Raw genomic sequence first — 13,966 nt, 5'->3', positions numbered from 1 at the left:
CTGGCTCTGTGGTTCCCTATTTTGACAGCCAAGATCCCTCACGGGGACAAAGCAGCGGCTCCCATGCAGCCCCTCAGGTCTCTGCCAGGCCGGAGCAGCTGGCAGCACCGTGATTTTGGTTCTGGAATAGTTGATTGTCATGGAATAAAGCCTATTTCCTCAGAGGAGGGTGATTTTGTTAATAAGCATCTCGCGGTGCCTGCTCGCCGCCTCGGAGCCAGGTATGGCCTGACCCTCAATCATCCCCCCAACTACCAAGCCACGCTAACGAACATGCCACGCTAACGAACGTGCCACGGTAACGACCCCACGGCGGCACCGCACGCCACCGGGGCGCGCGAGGCGGCGTGAGGAGCTCCGGCACCGCAGTTGTGGGCGTGGAGCGGTGAAATATGGTGCTTTACAGGCATGGAAGAAGATGAGTCAGCACCTCAGGGAGTTTACAACCGCGGGGCCTGGAGCTTGTGATTAACTGTGCCGGAGCCAGAGGGAAATGAATTTCCGTAGCCCCAGCGCCTCGGTGCCCGCGGGTCGCGGGGAGTGAGCAGGATCTGGACGAGCGATGGGGTGTCCTGCGCGCGGGGGCCTCTCGCAAACTCCGGGCGCTGTCGTCTCGGGTAAGCGATGCTGGATTTGGAAAAGCATTCGGAGCTCCAGGCTGGCGCGTTGGGCTGGCCCCGCTGCCGGTGGTAACGGCGCTGCTGGGGAGCCCCTGCATGATGGAAAGGGAAAAAAATAGCTGCTTGGTTAACAGAGCGGGGCTGGCTCGGGGTCTGTTGGACAGCGGACGTGCCTGGGGTGTTGGCTCGGTACCGGGTAATCGTCCTTGGTTGAGCGCTATCACGTTTTATTGTTTTCTTTTTCCAATTGCTGTGGTTGTTTGCTGGCCAGGAGAACTATTAGAAGCTTTTTTTTCCTGAACCAAAGGCGACGCAGATGTAACCCAGCCCTGCACTTTTCCTTTCTTTGGAGGTGATTTGCCTTTCATCAGCTCTGCTCTTTGTGTGTAGCACGTCTTAAATTTTAGTAAAGAAACGACTGTGACTTTCTATTCCCCGCGCGCAGGAGCTGAGTGTGCACACAATACGGCATTCACGGCGCTCTCTATGTGGCTCAAGTGACCGGCGTGCCGAGCGCTTGGGGCAAGGAGCGCGTGGGGCTCGGTTGGCCACCAGGATCTGGTGCTGAGCGACGCACAGCGCTGGGAAATGAGCTTGATTCGGGTGATGCTGGGTGGGCTCTTCCAGCTGTCCTTTGGTGCTGCTGTTCCTGAGCTCCATGAGATAGCGCAGGGATGGAATAGCTCCTTCCCGGAGCAAAAAGCTGCTGGAAGTGGAGGTGCTGGGTTTGCTGGGAGAGGCCAGGGATGCGAAGCGGGAGCAACCCTCGGCATTTAGGTCTCTTTGGGGACTGAGTGCGAGTAACGTTTGGTACCTGGCACAGGGTTGTGCCAGCAGCTTTGACCCTGAGCCCTCATGGCCATCCCCAAGACGTTCATTTCCAGTGATAACCCACGTTGCTTGAATGCTCTACTTCCCCGCCTGTGTTTCCACACACACCTCCACCTCAACGGGGAGCTGAGTCCCTTCGCCTGCCTAGAGGAAGGGCTGGGTTGCTCCATGGACTGGAAATCTATATCCCCACAGGCTTACTGGGAGCTTGTCCTGGTCAGCAACTGGGTTCCATGCTTTTTGCTAGATCTCCCTGGTTTGGAGCTGCAGGTTATTTTTGCATAGTTTAAAAGCTGTGTGTGATGTCTGGGACAGAACGGGTGTTTCCTCAGAGCGCAAAGCACACCAAGCCCTGGCTGTTATCTGTTCTGGGGTAGCAGCTTTCTCAGGTTGGCCACGGGTTTCTCAATATTTTATGTCTTTAGTAGGTTAGATGAAAACTTTCACTTTTTCTCAGAAAAAAAAAAAAGAGAAATCACTCTAAGCATTAAAAAAGCCTGAGCTTGTGGCTTTGAAGATTTGCAAAAACAGGAAGTGAATAAAAAAAATCCTGCATTTGTTTAGGTGTTAAAAACTTATGAATTTTCACATTGTGATTTAGATCCTGGGTCAGCAATAGCAAAATGATCTTGCTGGAAGTGCAGCTGCTTGCCCCTTTCCAGTGCTGGCAGTGCTGGCCCAGCATTGCCTGGCTTTCTCTTTGTCATTTCAGAATGTTTTAGTGATGAAAAAAATAAAATTGTGGGTGAGTGCCTTTCGACCCTGCCCCTTTGCCTTCTGCAGCTGCCTCCAGCTCCCCTGGGAAGGGCAAGGACGGCATCTGCACCACAGGACTGAGGGCTGGGGCTGTGAAGGGAAAAGACAGGGCAGTTAGGGGTCCTGGCACAGCAGGATGTGCCCTTTCTCATGAGTTGGAACCATCCCAGTGACAGTGATTCCCTGGGCATCGCTGGCTGGGGCAGAGATGCAGGAGAAGATGCTTGCCCATTGCTGCTGAAGCTCTGGCTCCACCTGCAAGTGCCTTGGGGTTGAATGCAGCGTTCTCCATCCCCTGACAGAGACTGCACCTTTCCAGAGAAACTTGGGAACAGGCAGTAAATATCTTGGCTGCAACATTCCACCAGGTCCAGCCAAGCTAAGAGACAGTGGAGCCAATAAACTCAGCAGCCACTGAGAAAACCTTTGGCATCTTAAAAATAAGACTCAGACTCCTGAACTACTCTGGTGGAACATGATTTTGTAGCACTTCCCAGGTATGCCAGACATCCCAGGAATGTCATATATCCTGCATTATGTCGGTAGTGGGGGGGGCTATCGTGCTGGGATGGAGGTTTGTTGTCCAGGGAGGGTGTTCCCCAAAGACCAGACCTTCCTGGTGAAGTCAGTGTTGCTTCTGGATGATCAGGGGGTTCAGAGTGGGACTGTGAGCAGGGCTGCAGGAATGAGTGTGGTGGAGTGAGACCCCATCCTGTTGGGCTTCATACCAGCAACAAGGGGCACAGCTCCTTGCTGGGGGATCGCAGGGAGCAAAGAACCTTGTTCTGGGGATGCAGGGTGGGGGTCAGGGCTGTGGTGGTTTCCACAGGATGCTCAGTCTCTCTCTGTGTCTGGAACCCCAGGAAGAAGGAGCATTGGCAGGGATGCCTGCACTCTTCCCTCTGGTCCTGCAAGCTCGGAGCTTTCCTGGGTCGGAGTTAATGGGGATGGGGTTTTCTGAGGGGCTGCCAAGCGCGTGGGGTGTTCCCGCTTCAAAGGATGGAGCTGGGGCCAGCCCAGGGAGCGGCTGAGCCATGGAGTCATGATTGTTGAGGGCAAGTGGTGGTTGTTTCTCAAAGGCATCAGCCAATTGAAGCTCAGAGTTCTGCATATCATTTGGGTGCTGCAGCTGGGTATGGAACTGTGCAGCTTGCAGGATGAGGTGACCAGAGAGTACGTTGTGTCCGAACCCCGTGGTTGTGTGTGGGAATTGTACGGGGACATGGCATTCACAGACCAGGGATTTCCAGAGTCAGTTTTCCTGCAAACTCTCTCTCTATGCCATAAATAAATACATGTATGTATATGTTTGTTGTTACGTTACCATCTTGAAGCAGTTGGGACCCCTGGGTAGCAAGCATCTTTCTAGTGCAGAAAAAAGAAAGGGAAGCAAATGGTGTGGAAATGCATAGCAAATTGGGATGCAATACACAGCAGGGCTCTCCCTGCTGCCTGACCCCCAGCCCTGGGAGGAGGCCGGTGGGGAATGAATTACTCGGGGATGGGAGGGCGGGAGGAGATGCAGCCCTTGGCGGAGCACGGATCTCAGCTGAGCTGAGCTGCAGCGACCGCATCCACCAGCACAAACCAGTGCTGGGGGTAAATATTTGGAGGAAATATCCCATGATGAAAGCGTACAAGGTGTGAGATGCAATGGGAAGGGCTTGGAAAGATGTACAGAATTTGACAGTGTCTTCTAGATTCCATGGTTTACCTGGGGAGAGGCTGGACTGGAGGCTGGCCCTGGGCTGGGGACCAAGGGGCTGTCCCAGCTCTGCACATCCATGGGGTTAAACCTCCTCACACTCATGATGGGAAGGATCTGCCTCACCCATCCAGCCTGGGACTTTGAAGTGTCCATCATTTTGGGGCTGTGTTGTCAGAGGGGAGGAAAGGACGAGAAGATTTAAGCATGTGTGTGCCCTGAATCTCTAGGGCATCACTTGGAGCATCCCTGCGTGTTCTGGGTGCTGATTGCTACACAGCACCCTGGAAGGCACTTCTTCCCTGTGGCCTTTCACGGTGAGAGCTGTTGGCAGTTTATGGTCCTGGGGTAGCTACTGGAGCTGAGTGAGTGGACGGTAGCTCTGAGCATTGTGAACAGGAGAAGCAACAAGATACCCCAGGATGAGGTTTTGCTGTGAGTAATCCCCATGCCCCACTGGTGCTGGGATTCTCCCTGGAGGCTGTGGGGCACAGGGCAGCGAGCATGGGGCAAAAGCCACCACCTGCTGGCTGACAGTGCTGCACCGGGATCCCTCCCCAGGGCTGGCATCAGCAGGGACGGGTGCTGGGGGCTGGAGCAGCCCCAAGACCTCCAGGCAGTGTTGGTTGGAGCAGGAGCAAAGGCTGGTCCTGGCAGAATTTGTCAGGATGTTTGTGCAGGGAAAAGGACGACTCTCCGTGGGGATGAGTCTACACCACCTGCTCTCTGTGGGGACAACTCTCCACGGGGACAAATCTGTGTGGAGCTCTGAGTGCTGGGTCGTTTTTTTGTTCTCCTTTATTCAGGGGGGGAGTAGTGTTTGGGTTTAAATTGAGGGACTTACAGGGGTGGCATCCCACCATCCTCCTTAGCCCCGGACACCTGTGAACACAGGGAACCAGCCACCATGTAGAGTTGTCCCTGTGAAGAGCTGCCTGTGTAGAGGTGTCTCATGGAGATTTGGCCATGAAGAGTTGGCCACAGAGAGCTGTCCAGACCCTGTGTGTGTTCGACCAGGGGAGCAGGTGTGGGGGGAGGGCACAGGGAAAAGGGTCTGGGGGGAAAGATGGAAAAGCAGGAGCTGTCTGTGGCCAGGGAGGCCAGGATCTTCCTGGTTCCTGTGGTGCTCAGAGACACAGAGTTCATAGGATGCCCTGTGCTGTAAATATGGTTGAACTGAATAATTGCTGTGTTTAATGCTTTCGTCTTCCTTTCCCCTGGCTCTGAGAGAATATAGCTGCTCCAAGGTACGTCTCATGGCAAACTGTATGATTTCAGGGGTAATGGAAACCTTCCTAGCAGGGATATGACAGGGTTCAGTCTTCAGCTAGAACACTACTGACCTCATGAGAGATTTTTCTGATAGAGTCCTGTCTCGCTGAAACACTTTGAGCTGGGAGCTACACTCCCATTCACAGCTAGGGCACAAATCAGCTGTTAGGTAAGGTTTCCCATTAGGAGGTTGGTCACTATGAACTCCACATTGCCTGCGTGGGTGTGGGAGGTTGATTTGGACCAGTCCTATGAGCATCCTGCTCTGTACCTGCTGCAGTTGGCTGCCAAGCACCCCGGGGACCTCGGCACAGAGGTGCGGAGCCTGGCAGTGTTGGGTTGTGACAGCTGCAGGCTCTGACTGCTGGGATCTCAGGAATACCAGCCTCACAACCGACCTGGCTGCCTCTCTGTAAAACAAGCATAGTGGTGCCGACCTGTGCCGAAAGTCCCAAGGTCACCAGCAGGATCACTGGGAAAATTGCTATACGCTATTATCATTAATATTTTAAATAACGCTTGCAACGCTGGCCCATGCAGCTCCCCTTTTGGAGCCTCCCCATTGTTTGCTGCCGGGCTGTTTGCGCTGCATGCTGCCGGCCTGACTCCCACCCTCAGCACAGTTTCAAGCCAAACATTTTCTTCCTGTTTTTCCGAGTGGAGCGTGCGTCTCTTGTTTCATCTCGTTGGGCAAAAGCGATGCAGGGAAGGCAGCTCGAGCAAGTCTCTATGGCAACAGATGTTTATCGAGCCCCTGAGATGAGGCACAGGGTTGGGGAGAGGCATTTCAGCATCTGGGATGGGGTCTGGGGCAGCTGCCACGCTAACACCCTGCTGGAAGGGCAGGGACCGGGGCTGCGGGAAAAGGAATATCCTGCTCCCATCCATCCCCTAAGACCGGGCACAGCTGTGGGATCCTGGTTTGCTTCCTGCAGAGAGAAGTTTGGCTTCATACAAGGGTCTTTCACAGCCAGGGTGCATCAGCCCCACTGCAGAGGGGCTGCAGGATGAGTGGCAGAAGCTGGCACAGGCTCTGCATGGTCCTGGGCTTGGGAGCCACAGGACTGGCTGTTTGCTTTGAGCTGAAGGGTCCTGGCCATGCCGCTGGCACAACCTCTGTCTCTCCAAAATCTGTCAGGGATTAAAACCTCCCTCCCTGAGCTCCCAGGAGCTGAATCAGGGCCGTGGATGAGTTAAGTCTTGTGGAGCTGTGGAATAGCTGGGGCCCGTGCTACCTGAGGGTTTTGAGCTCGGGGGTGTCTAGGTGGTATTCCCCATTTTTAAGAAAGACATAAGGGACAGCAAATTTCAGTCAGACAAGCAGGATGGTGGTCAAGCACCCAGGGATCTCGGAGCAGGGGCTGGATGCACTGTTAGAGTCTGGGATCCCTCTAATCCTCCTTCATCTGGCTCTCCCAACTGGTTCTCCCAACAGTGCTGCTACAGCCAGCCCTCACCAGCTTCTCAGTGCGTCAAGGTTGTCCACCCTGTGCCAGAGCCCAGCACTGTTTGTAGGAGGTTCCGGCACACTCAGACCTTCCGTATGCTTTTAATTGCTTTAGATGCTCAACAGCTAACAACTACCCCTTGTCCAAATCGAGTTGGTCTGCTTTGAACAGACAGGGAAGTTAGGGTAACACAGATATGGGGTGACCTTGTCGAGGTCAGACTGTGTATTGGTGCCAGCTTCTGCATCCTGCTGTGCACCCCAAAGCCTGCGAGAAGCATCTGACTCTGGGACTCAGTCATTCTGAAGGAGTGTGGATCAGTAACTTGAGGAGGTTTGGGGAATTCCATACAATCCTCTGAGACTGGGACTGGTTGCGTTCTGGAGACATGTCCTTCTTCACCTCTCCATGCATTTCTGGTAGAGCTGCCTGGAACTCAGAGGCTGCCAAGACAGGAAAGCACAGCACTGCTGCTACTTATTTCACGTATATGCAGCCTGTGGGTATCAGCTGGGAGTGTGCAGCCCTGGAAGTACCAGAAAACTAGATTGAGAATGACTTGTCCTGATGGGTCTTCAGGCACATACGCACAGTGAAAACAAGCAACAAACCTGATGTCCTTATTTCTCTTGCAGCCACACACAGAGCCACAAGGAATGAAGCATTCGCCCCTCTTTCGTGGTGGTCACCCAACTACCCCTCCTGCCCAGACCCAGCTGCATGCAGTGGCTGGGGAGCAGAGGGATGATCAGGCAGCAGGCAGGCTGGAGTGATGTCCAGCCCTTCCTTCTAGCCTAGTTAATGCCCTGCGTGGTGTTGATGCTGACCTGGATGGTAAAAATCCAGAGTCCCTCTGCTTAAGGTGTAAAGGAGCTGCTGTGCCCTGTGGGAAGTGGCCAGTGGGCAACTCTCAGCACTGGGTTTCACAGATGGACAAAACCTGGAGAGACCAGGGACATGTGCCTGCCTGGACAGGAGCACTTCCAGGGTGTCTTTTGAGTATCTTTAGAGTCACTTACCTCTGGTGGTAGTGGGGTTTAGTATATTCCTTCCCAGTATCCCAGAATGAGAGCAATTCCCAGTATCACTGGCAACTTCTTGGCAGGAGGGAGTGGAGCACTGGAAGGCGGGGAGAAGGTACTGCAAGGAGAAGGTACTGCGGGGAGAAGGAATTCAGCGTTAGCTTGGTGCCCGGCTCCTGCCCAGGTGAGCAGCAGCTCTGCAGGCTGTGATGAGGGGAGCTTGTGTGTGTAATCTGACATAGCCACAGGCAGCCCTGCTGCTCCCCCTGAGCCCCATCCAACCTGGTCTGGAACACCTATAGGGATGGGGCAGCCACCACTGCTCTGGGCCAGGGCCAGGGCCTCCCCACCCTCACAGGAAAACATTTCTTCCTAAGATGTCACAGAATCACTAGGTTGGAAAGGACCCACCAGATCATCGAGTCCAACCATTCCCATCAATAACTAAACCATGTCCCTCAGCGCCTCGTCCACCCATCTTTGAAACACCTCCAGGGAAGGTGACTCAACCCCCTCCCTGGGCAGCCTGTTCCAGTGCCCAATGACCCTTTCCATAAAATATTTTTTCCTGATGTCCAGCCTGAACCTCCCGTGGCGGAGCTTGAGGCCATTCCCTCTCGTCCTGTCCCCTGTCACTTGGGAGAAGAGCCCAGCTCCCTCCTCTCCACAACCTCCTCTCAGGTAGTTGGAGAGAGCAATGAGGTCTCCCCTCAGCCTCCCCTTCTCCAGGCTAAACACCCCCAGCTCTCTCAGCCGCTCCTCTTGTTCTCCAGCCCCCTCACCAGCTTCGTTGCTCTTCTCTGGACTCGCTCCAGAGCCTCAACATCCTTCTTGTGGTGAGGGGCCCAGAACTGAACACAGGATTCGAGGAGCAGTCTCACCAGTGCCGAGTCCAGAGGGAGAAGAACCTCCCTGGACCTGTTGGCCACATCGTTTCTGATCCAAGCCAAGATGCCCTTGGCCTTCTTGGCCACCTGGGCCACTGCTGGCTCATGTTCAGTCGCTGTCGACCAACACCCCCAGGTCCCTCTCCTCCAGGCAGCTTTCCAGCCAGGCTTCTCCTAGTCTGTAGCGCTGCTCAGGGTTGTTGTGCCCCAAGGGCAGGACCCGCCATTTGGCCTTGTTGAACCTCCTGCCATCTCATCTCGATCTCCCCTCTCGCAGCTGAAACCCGCTCCCCATCCTCCTCTCTCGGTGCGGGGCCCGGGGCGGCCGCCAGGTGTCGCTGTGCCCGCGGCAATCGCGGCGAAGGGCGCGGAGCGGCTCCCGGTACCCGGTGCTATGAACAGTTTGGGTTGGAAGGGACCTTAAAGCCCATCCAGTTCCCCCCCCTCCAGCCATGGGCAGGGACACCTCCCACTGGATCAGGCTGCTCAAGGCCCATCCTACCTGGCCTTGAACCCCTCCAGGGATGGAGCAGCCACAGCTTCCCTGGGCAACCTGTGCCAGGTCCTCCCCACTCTCATGGTGAAGAAATTCTTAACGTCTAGCCTAAATCTGCCCCTCTCCAGTTTGTACCCATTGCCCCTCTTCCTATCACCGCAAGCCTTTATGAACACTATCTCCCGAGCTTTCTTGTAGCCCCTTTCAGTACTGGAAGGTCACTATAAGGTCTCCTCAGAGCTTTGTCTTCTCCAGTCTGAACAATCCCAACTCTCTCAGCCTGTCCTCTCAGCCGTGCAATGCTCCTGGTGCCATGCAGCATTCCCGTTACCCGCTCCTGGTGCCCAGTGCCCGCTCCTGGTGCCACCAAGTGTGGCCCAGTGCCACGCCGCACCCTCAGTGCCCACTGCTGGTGCTCCACTGCTGCTGAGATCTCTTGGCCCATTGACGCTGCCCGCTGCCACCGAGCGCTCCCAGTGCCCTCTCCCAATGCCTGTTGCTGCTCAGCACTCCCAGTTTCTGCTCCTGGTGCCCACTCCCGGTGCCACCGAGCACTCCCAATGCCTGCTACTGGCAGAGCTCCCAGTGCCCGCTGCCACCGAGGGGTCCCAGTGCCTCCGAACTCACGCAACATGGGTTTCATGACCTCCAGGGAGCCGTCGTGGGGCTCAGGGGTGATGCCCAGCAACTGGCAGAGGAGGGGGTAGACGTTGACGCTTTCGAAAGGCTCAACCACCAGCCCCTGCTTGAAGGCTGGTCCCACGGCACGGAAGATGGTTTTCATGTTCATGGCCTCGTTGTCAAAACCATGTTCCCCTTTATTGAACTGGACCTTGAATCTCTGAAAAGGAGAGAGGAGGTGAGAGCCCAAAACCTTCAGCACCCTGCAGCACAGCCTCTGGGAGGCAGCAGGCACCGGAGCAGCAGCACTGCTGGATGCCTCCACCTCCCCGTGCCATGTTCTGCAGCCACAGGGCTTAATGGTCTGTTTGGTTTCTCTGAGTTTTTGACGCTGACCTAATAATGTTAAACTTTGCAGAAGCTGGAGGGCACTGCCCAGACACAGCTCTCAGACAATTACTTCTTGCAAGTTCGCTCCCTAAATGTCAGCACATCCAGATTTCCTTGTACTGAGGAGCTTCACAATGGGAAGTTGCCTGCTAGCCTCAACTTTGGGCCTTCCCTTAATACCTGGCTAGGAGAGGATCCTGTAACTGATATTCTGTGTTCATGCAAGTCCTGCTCCAAGACTTCTGGACTCCTTTTTATTTTGTCTGGAGAGCAGAGAAGGTCTTTACCCAAAAAGCTGGAATTCCCATCCTGTTTGTAGGGAGACCAACTGACATGAAGGCATAAAGCCGGGTAGGTATCAGGGTACCACAAGAAGGAGAAGAGGAGAGAGGCAGATCACCAAAACACAGTAAGAAATGTCTATGCATACATCTTACCCCATGGATCACGTATCCTGGATCACTGTACAACACAAGAGGAGTGATCCGGGAATGGTTGGCGTAGTGGAATCTCTTTGGAAAGTCTTCTTTCTTGTACACATGTAAGTTCGGGTGGGCATTTTTCAGGACTGAGTATACATGTTCTAATTTCCCTTCTTTTGGCACCAGTAGTCCATTTGGTCCGTAATCTAAGAGTTCAAACTGGATGTCTGTGAATGTGAAGTTCTCTACTTTCCGGATGTGAATCTCGTTGGTTTTTATGACGGTCTCCATGCCGTGGTCAGATGTGATAATGAGGTTGAGGTTTGATTCCAGCCCACTTTCCTGGATCCGCTGCCTCAAGTATCCGATGGTTCTGTCCACCTGCTCAATCATGGTTATCCTCTGGGTGGATTCAGGGCCGTACTTGTGTCCTGTTGAGTCTGGCTCGCCGAAGTAGAGTGCGATGAAGTCGAGGTTGTTCACCGTGAACCATTTCATGGCGGTGTCAATGTTCTCTCTCCAGTTGGTTTCATTGCTGTAGTTGAACAAGAGGGGCTCCACCAACTTCATATTCACTTCTTCCCCTTGATATTTTGCTTTTCCGCCGGGGAAGTAAATAGAGCCTGTCTTTAAACCCTGTTAGTAGAGACATTTCATCAACTCACCTGAACTCGCTCTGCAGCACCTCTCCATCTGACAGTGCAACCACCTACTAATGCAGTTAGTTCATTCAGCCCCCTAATGTCTACCTCTGCCTTTAATGAGGTTTTCTTGCTCATTGCCAATTAAAAGTGATTAATTGAAAGCACTGCCCTTCCAAGAACTCCTGCACGTTGGTTTTCACACTGCATTAGCAACACAAGTTATAGCTTTGGAAACAGTGACTTGTTTGTACCTTGCATGGACCTTCCGGCTCTGGACCATCAACATCTTAAGGTGTGTTTTACTCCAGACAAATAAGCACTCACCCTGAAGTCAATGGGGCCAATTTGGCAGGGGAACACAGACAAAGGTATGTGTCTTGGGCCAGGTCTCAGGTCCTGCCTCAAAGCCAGATTTAAAGCCTACTGGGACCTACAAAAGCGTTGCTGCAGTCTCAAGTGATGAGGGGATCTGATGCTGTAACCTAGAAGGTCTTGGGTGAGGCTGTGGAAATGCAGTTTGTGTCTTGGAGCGTACGAAACCCTTGGGCACGTGGTACTCGCTATGGAACCCGCTGAGGTTTCTTTCAGCAGGAAAAAGATAACCTGTTTTATTAATATCTTAATAAAGCTGAAATGCATCTATTATTTTCTGCTCTTTTTAAGAGAATGATCATAATTATCCCTGCCAGTATCTGGGGATTTCGGGTTTTTTTTGCTGGTCTAATTAGCCCGTCATTCGCAGTGAGGATGTTAGCTCATGGCCACTAGAGATCGTGGCTTGCCTGTAGCTTTTTCTACATGAATACAGGCTCCGTCTGTGCAGGGTCTGTGCGTGAGAGGAGGCTGCTGCACTTGCCTGCCTCTGAGCGGTGATCCAGATGGGCAAGCTGCCGTTGTCCCACCAGCTGTCCACACCTTGTGTGTTGTAGTAGGGCAGCTTCTGACCCGTCTTGGTGTTGAACCACATGTTGTGAATCACCCCGTGGTTCTCCAGGTATCTCCCTGTTGAGAGAGACAGGCAAGGTGGCTCCAGATCAGCTTCTGCCACTCATACTCCATCCCACCTCTCCCTTTGCCTCTGCTTTGCCTCCTTCCTCCTCCGGCCTTGCACAAGTGAGGGTTCTAGCACAGGGAATGAGATGCTGGGGGGATGCCTGCTCCTTATGTGATCGGATTGATCCCAGGGGGGTCTTATCCAGACCCCAAGCCCAGGCAACTTCGCTTCTGGAGGTGCCAGTGCTGCCTGCAATTGCTCCTGCTCTTCCCGGTGCAGGCAGGGTTCACTGTTACCCTGCATTTCACTAATCACTTTGGTGTTTCGCTTTCTCTGTTGTTCACAACCCTGAGGTCAGCACGCAGCAGAAATTCCTGTTAGAAATGAAAGACTTGCACTTTGTGCCATTACCTTTCATGCTATTTTTATTATTCTGGTCCTGAAGACTGCACAGCTACTTCTGCACAATATCCCCATCCTCCCTTATATCGACAATGCCTCCTTGCCTTTTCTCATCAGCAGATTTCATTAGCATGTTCCACTCTTTTATGCCAAGGTTATTAATTAAAATCTTAAATAAGATTGGCTCCAAAATCGATTCTTCAGGAATCCCCCTGCTGCCCTCCCTCCAGCTTGACAATCTCCTCTTGTATCACCTGCTGTCCTCTTCCCTGCAGCCCGTTACTTCTCCGTGTTAGAGATTTTATACTAATTTTCATCATCTCCATCTTAACTAATGATTTCCCATGCGGCACTGTAACAAGTACAGTACTGAAGTCCAGAAAGATTAAACTTGGTGCATCTCCCTTGCCTAAAAAATCATTTATCATGTAAAAGGAGGGTATCAAGTTGGTCTGGTGCTATTCACCTGTGATAAATACAGGTTCAGTTCACAGAATCATAGAATCATAGAATCATAGAATCATAGAATCATAGAATCATAGAATCATAGAATCATAGAATCATTGAGGTTGGAAAAGACCTCTAAGCTCATCCAGTCCAACTGTCAGCCAAACACCCCCGTGCCTACTAAATCCTGTCCTGAAGTGCCACATCCTCATGCTTTTTGAACATCTCCCGGCATGGGGACTCCACCACTTCTCTGGGCAGCATCTTCCACCGCTTCACCACTCTTTAGATAAAGAAATTTTCTTGATATCCAATCTAAACCTCCCCCAGTGCAACCTGAGGCCATTTCCTCTCATCCTATCACTTGCTGTATCCCTTTCTGCAGCTATTGCCTTGTCTCTCACTGGCTGGTGAGTGTGGATTAGGAGAATATTTTATGGGATATTATTTTGTGTTTGTGCCTTTATAACTATATTTAAGTGTTTGCAATGTTGTAGCGTGTGTTGTACTCAATTAAGTACACAGATTAGAGGCTATCAGTATTCGGCATCTATTTAATATAAGTGCAGATACACTAATAAAAACAAACGGAGGACACTGTAGTAAGAGAGTAGTTTGTGCCAGAGCTGAGCACTAGTAACTAAAATCAATGAATTTCAGGCTGCATGAACAGTACTTAAATCTCTGTTTTGTGACTCTGCTAGTTAGGGAAGAAAAGCAAACTTTAACTCCAGGCTATCCTGTAACAAAAGATAGGGAAGCATCTCAAAATAGACAAAAAGGATGCCTGGAGGCTGCGAGAGCAAACCAGGAGAAGACTGGCAGACTCTGCAATGAGGATCATAGAATCATAGAATCACCAGGTTGGAAGAGACCCACTGGGTCATCAAGTCCAACCATTTCTATCAAACGCTAAACTATGCTCCTCAGGGTTGGATAAGGAGAGGGTTGGATAAGGATAAGTGCCATTGGGAAACTGGGTGACATATAGAGACTAGAAATCCAGTAA

At 52.5% G+C, this 13,966-nt stretch overlaps 2 protein-coding genes across 2 annotated transcripts in view; one reads left to right on the top strand and one right to left on the bottom strand.

The window, feature by feature from the left end:
• Positions 1-385: 385 nt before the first annotated feature.
• The window catches only part of RBFOX3 (RNA binding fox-1 homolog 3), a 194,496-nt gene continuing 180,915 nt past the window's right edge, over positions 386-13,966 (top strand). Inside the window, exon 1 of the mRNA XM_069872285.1 lies at positions 386-617. The gene's annotated coding sequence lies outside the window, so the exon portion shown is untranslated. The remainder of the gene's footprint in view (positions 618-13,966) is intronic.
• Positions 441-13,966, bottom strand: part of ENPP7 (ectonucleotide pyrophosphatase/phosphodiesterase 7) — a 167,036-nt gene continuing 153,510 nt past the window's right edge. The window contains exons 5-9 of the mRNA XM_069872927.1: positions 11,971-12,116; positions 10,486-11,106; positions 9,665-9,878; positions 1,088-1,306; positions 441-712 (exon numbers count right to left, since the gene is read on the bottom strand). Of these exons, the coding sequence (XP_069729028.1) occupies positions 441-712; positions 1,088-1,306; positions 9,665-9,878; positions 10,486-11,106; positions 11,971-12,116 (1,472 nt within the window). The remainder of the gene's footprint in view (positions 713-1,087; positions 1,307-9,664; positions 9,879-10,485; positions 11,107-11,970; positions 12,117-13,966) is intronic.

The sequence above is a fragment of the Phaenicophaeus curvirostris genome, chromosome 19 (assembly GCF_032191515.1).
Source record: "Phaenicophaeus curvirostris isolate KB17595 chromosome 19, BPBGC_Pcur_1.0, whole genome shotgun sequence".
NCBI classification, from domain to species: domain Eukaryota; kingdom Metazoa; phylum Chordata; class Aves; order Cuculiformes; family Cuculidae; genus Phaenicophaeus; species Phaenicophaeus curvirostris.
This window is presented reverse-complemented; position numbering and strand designations above follow the sequence as displayed.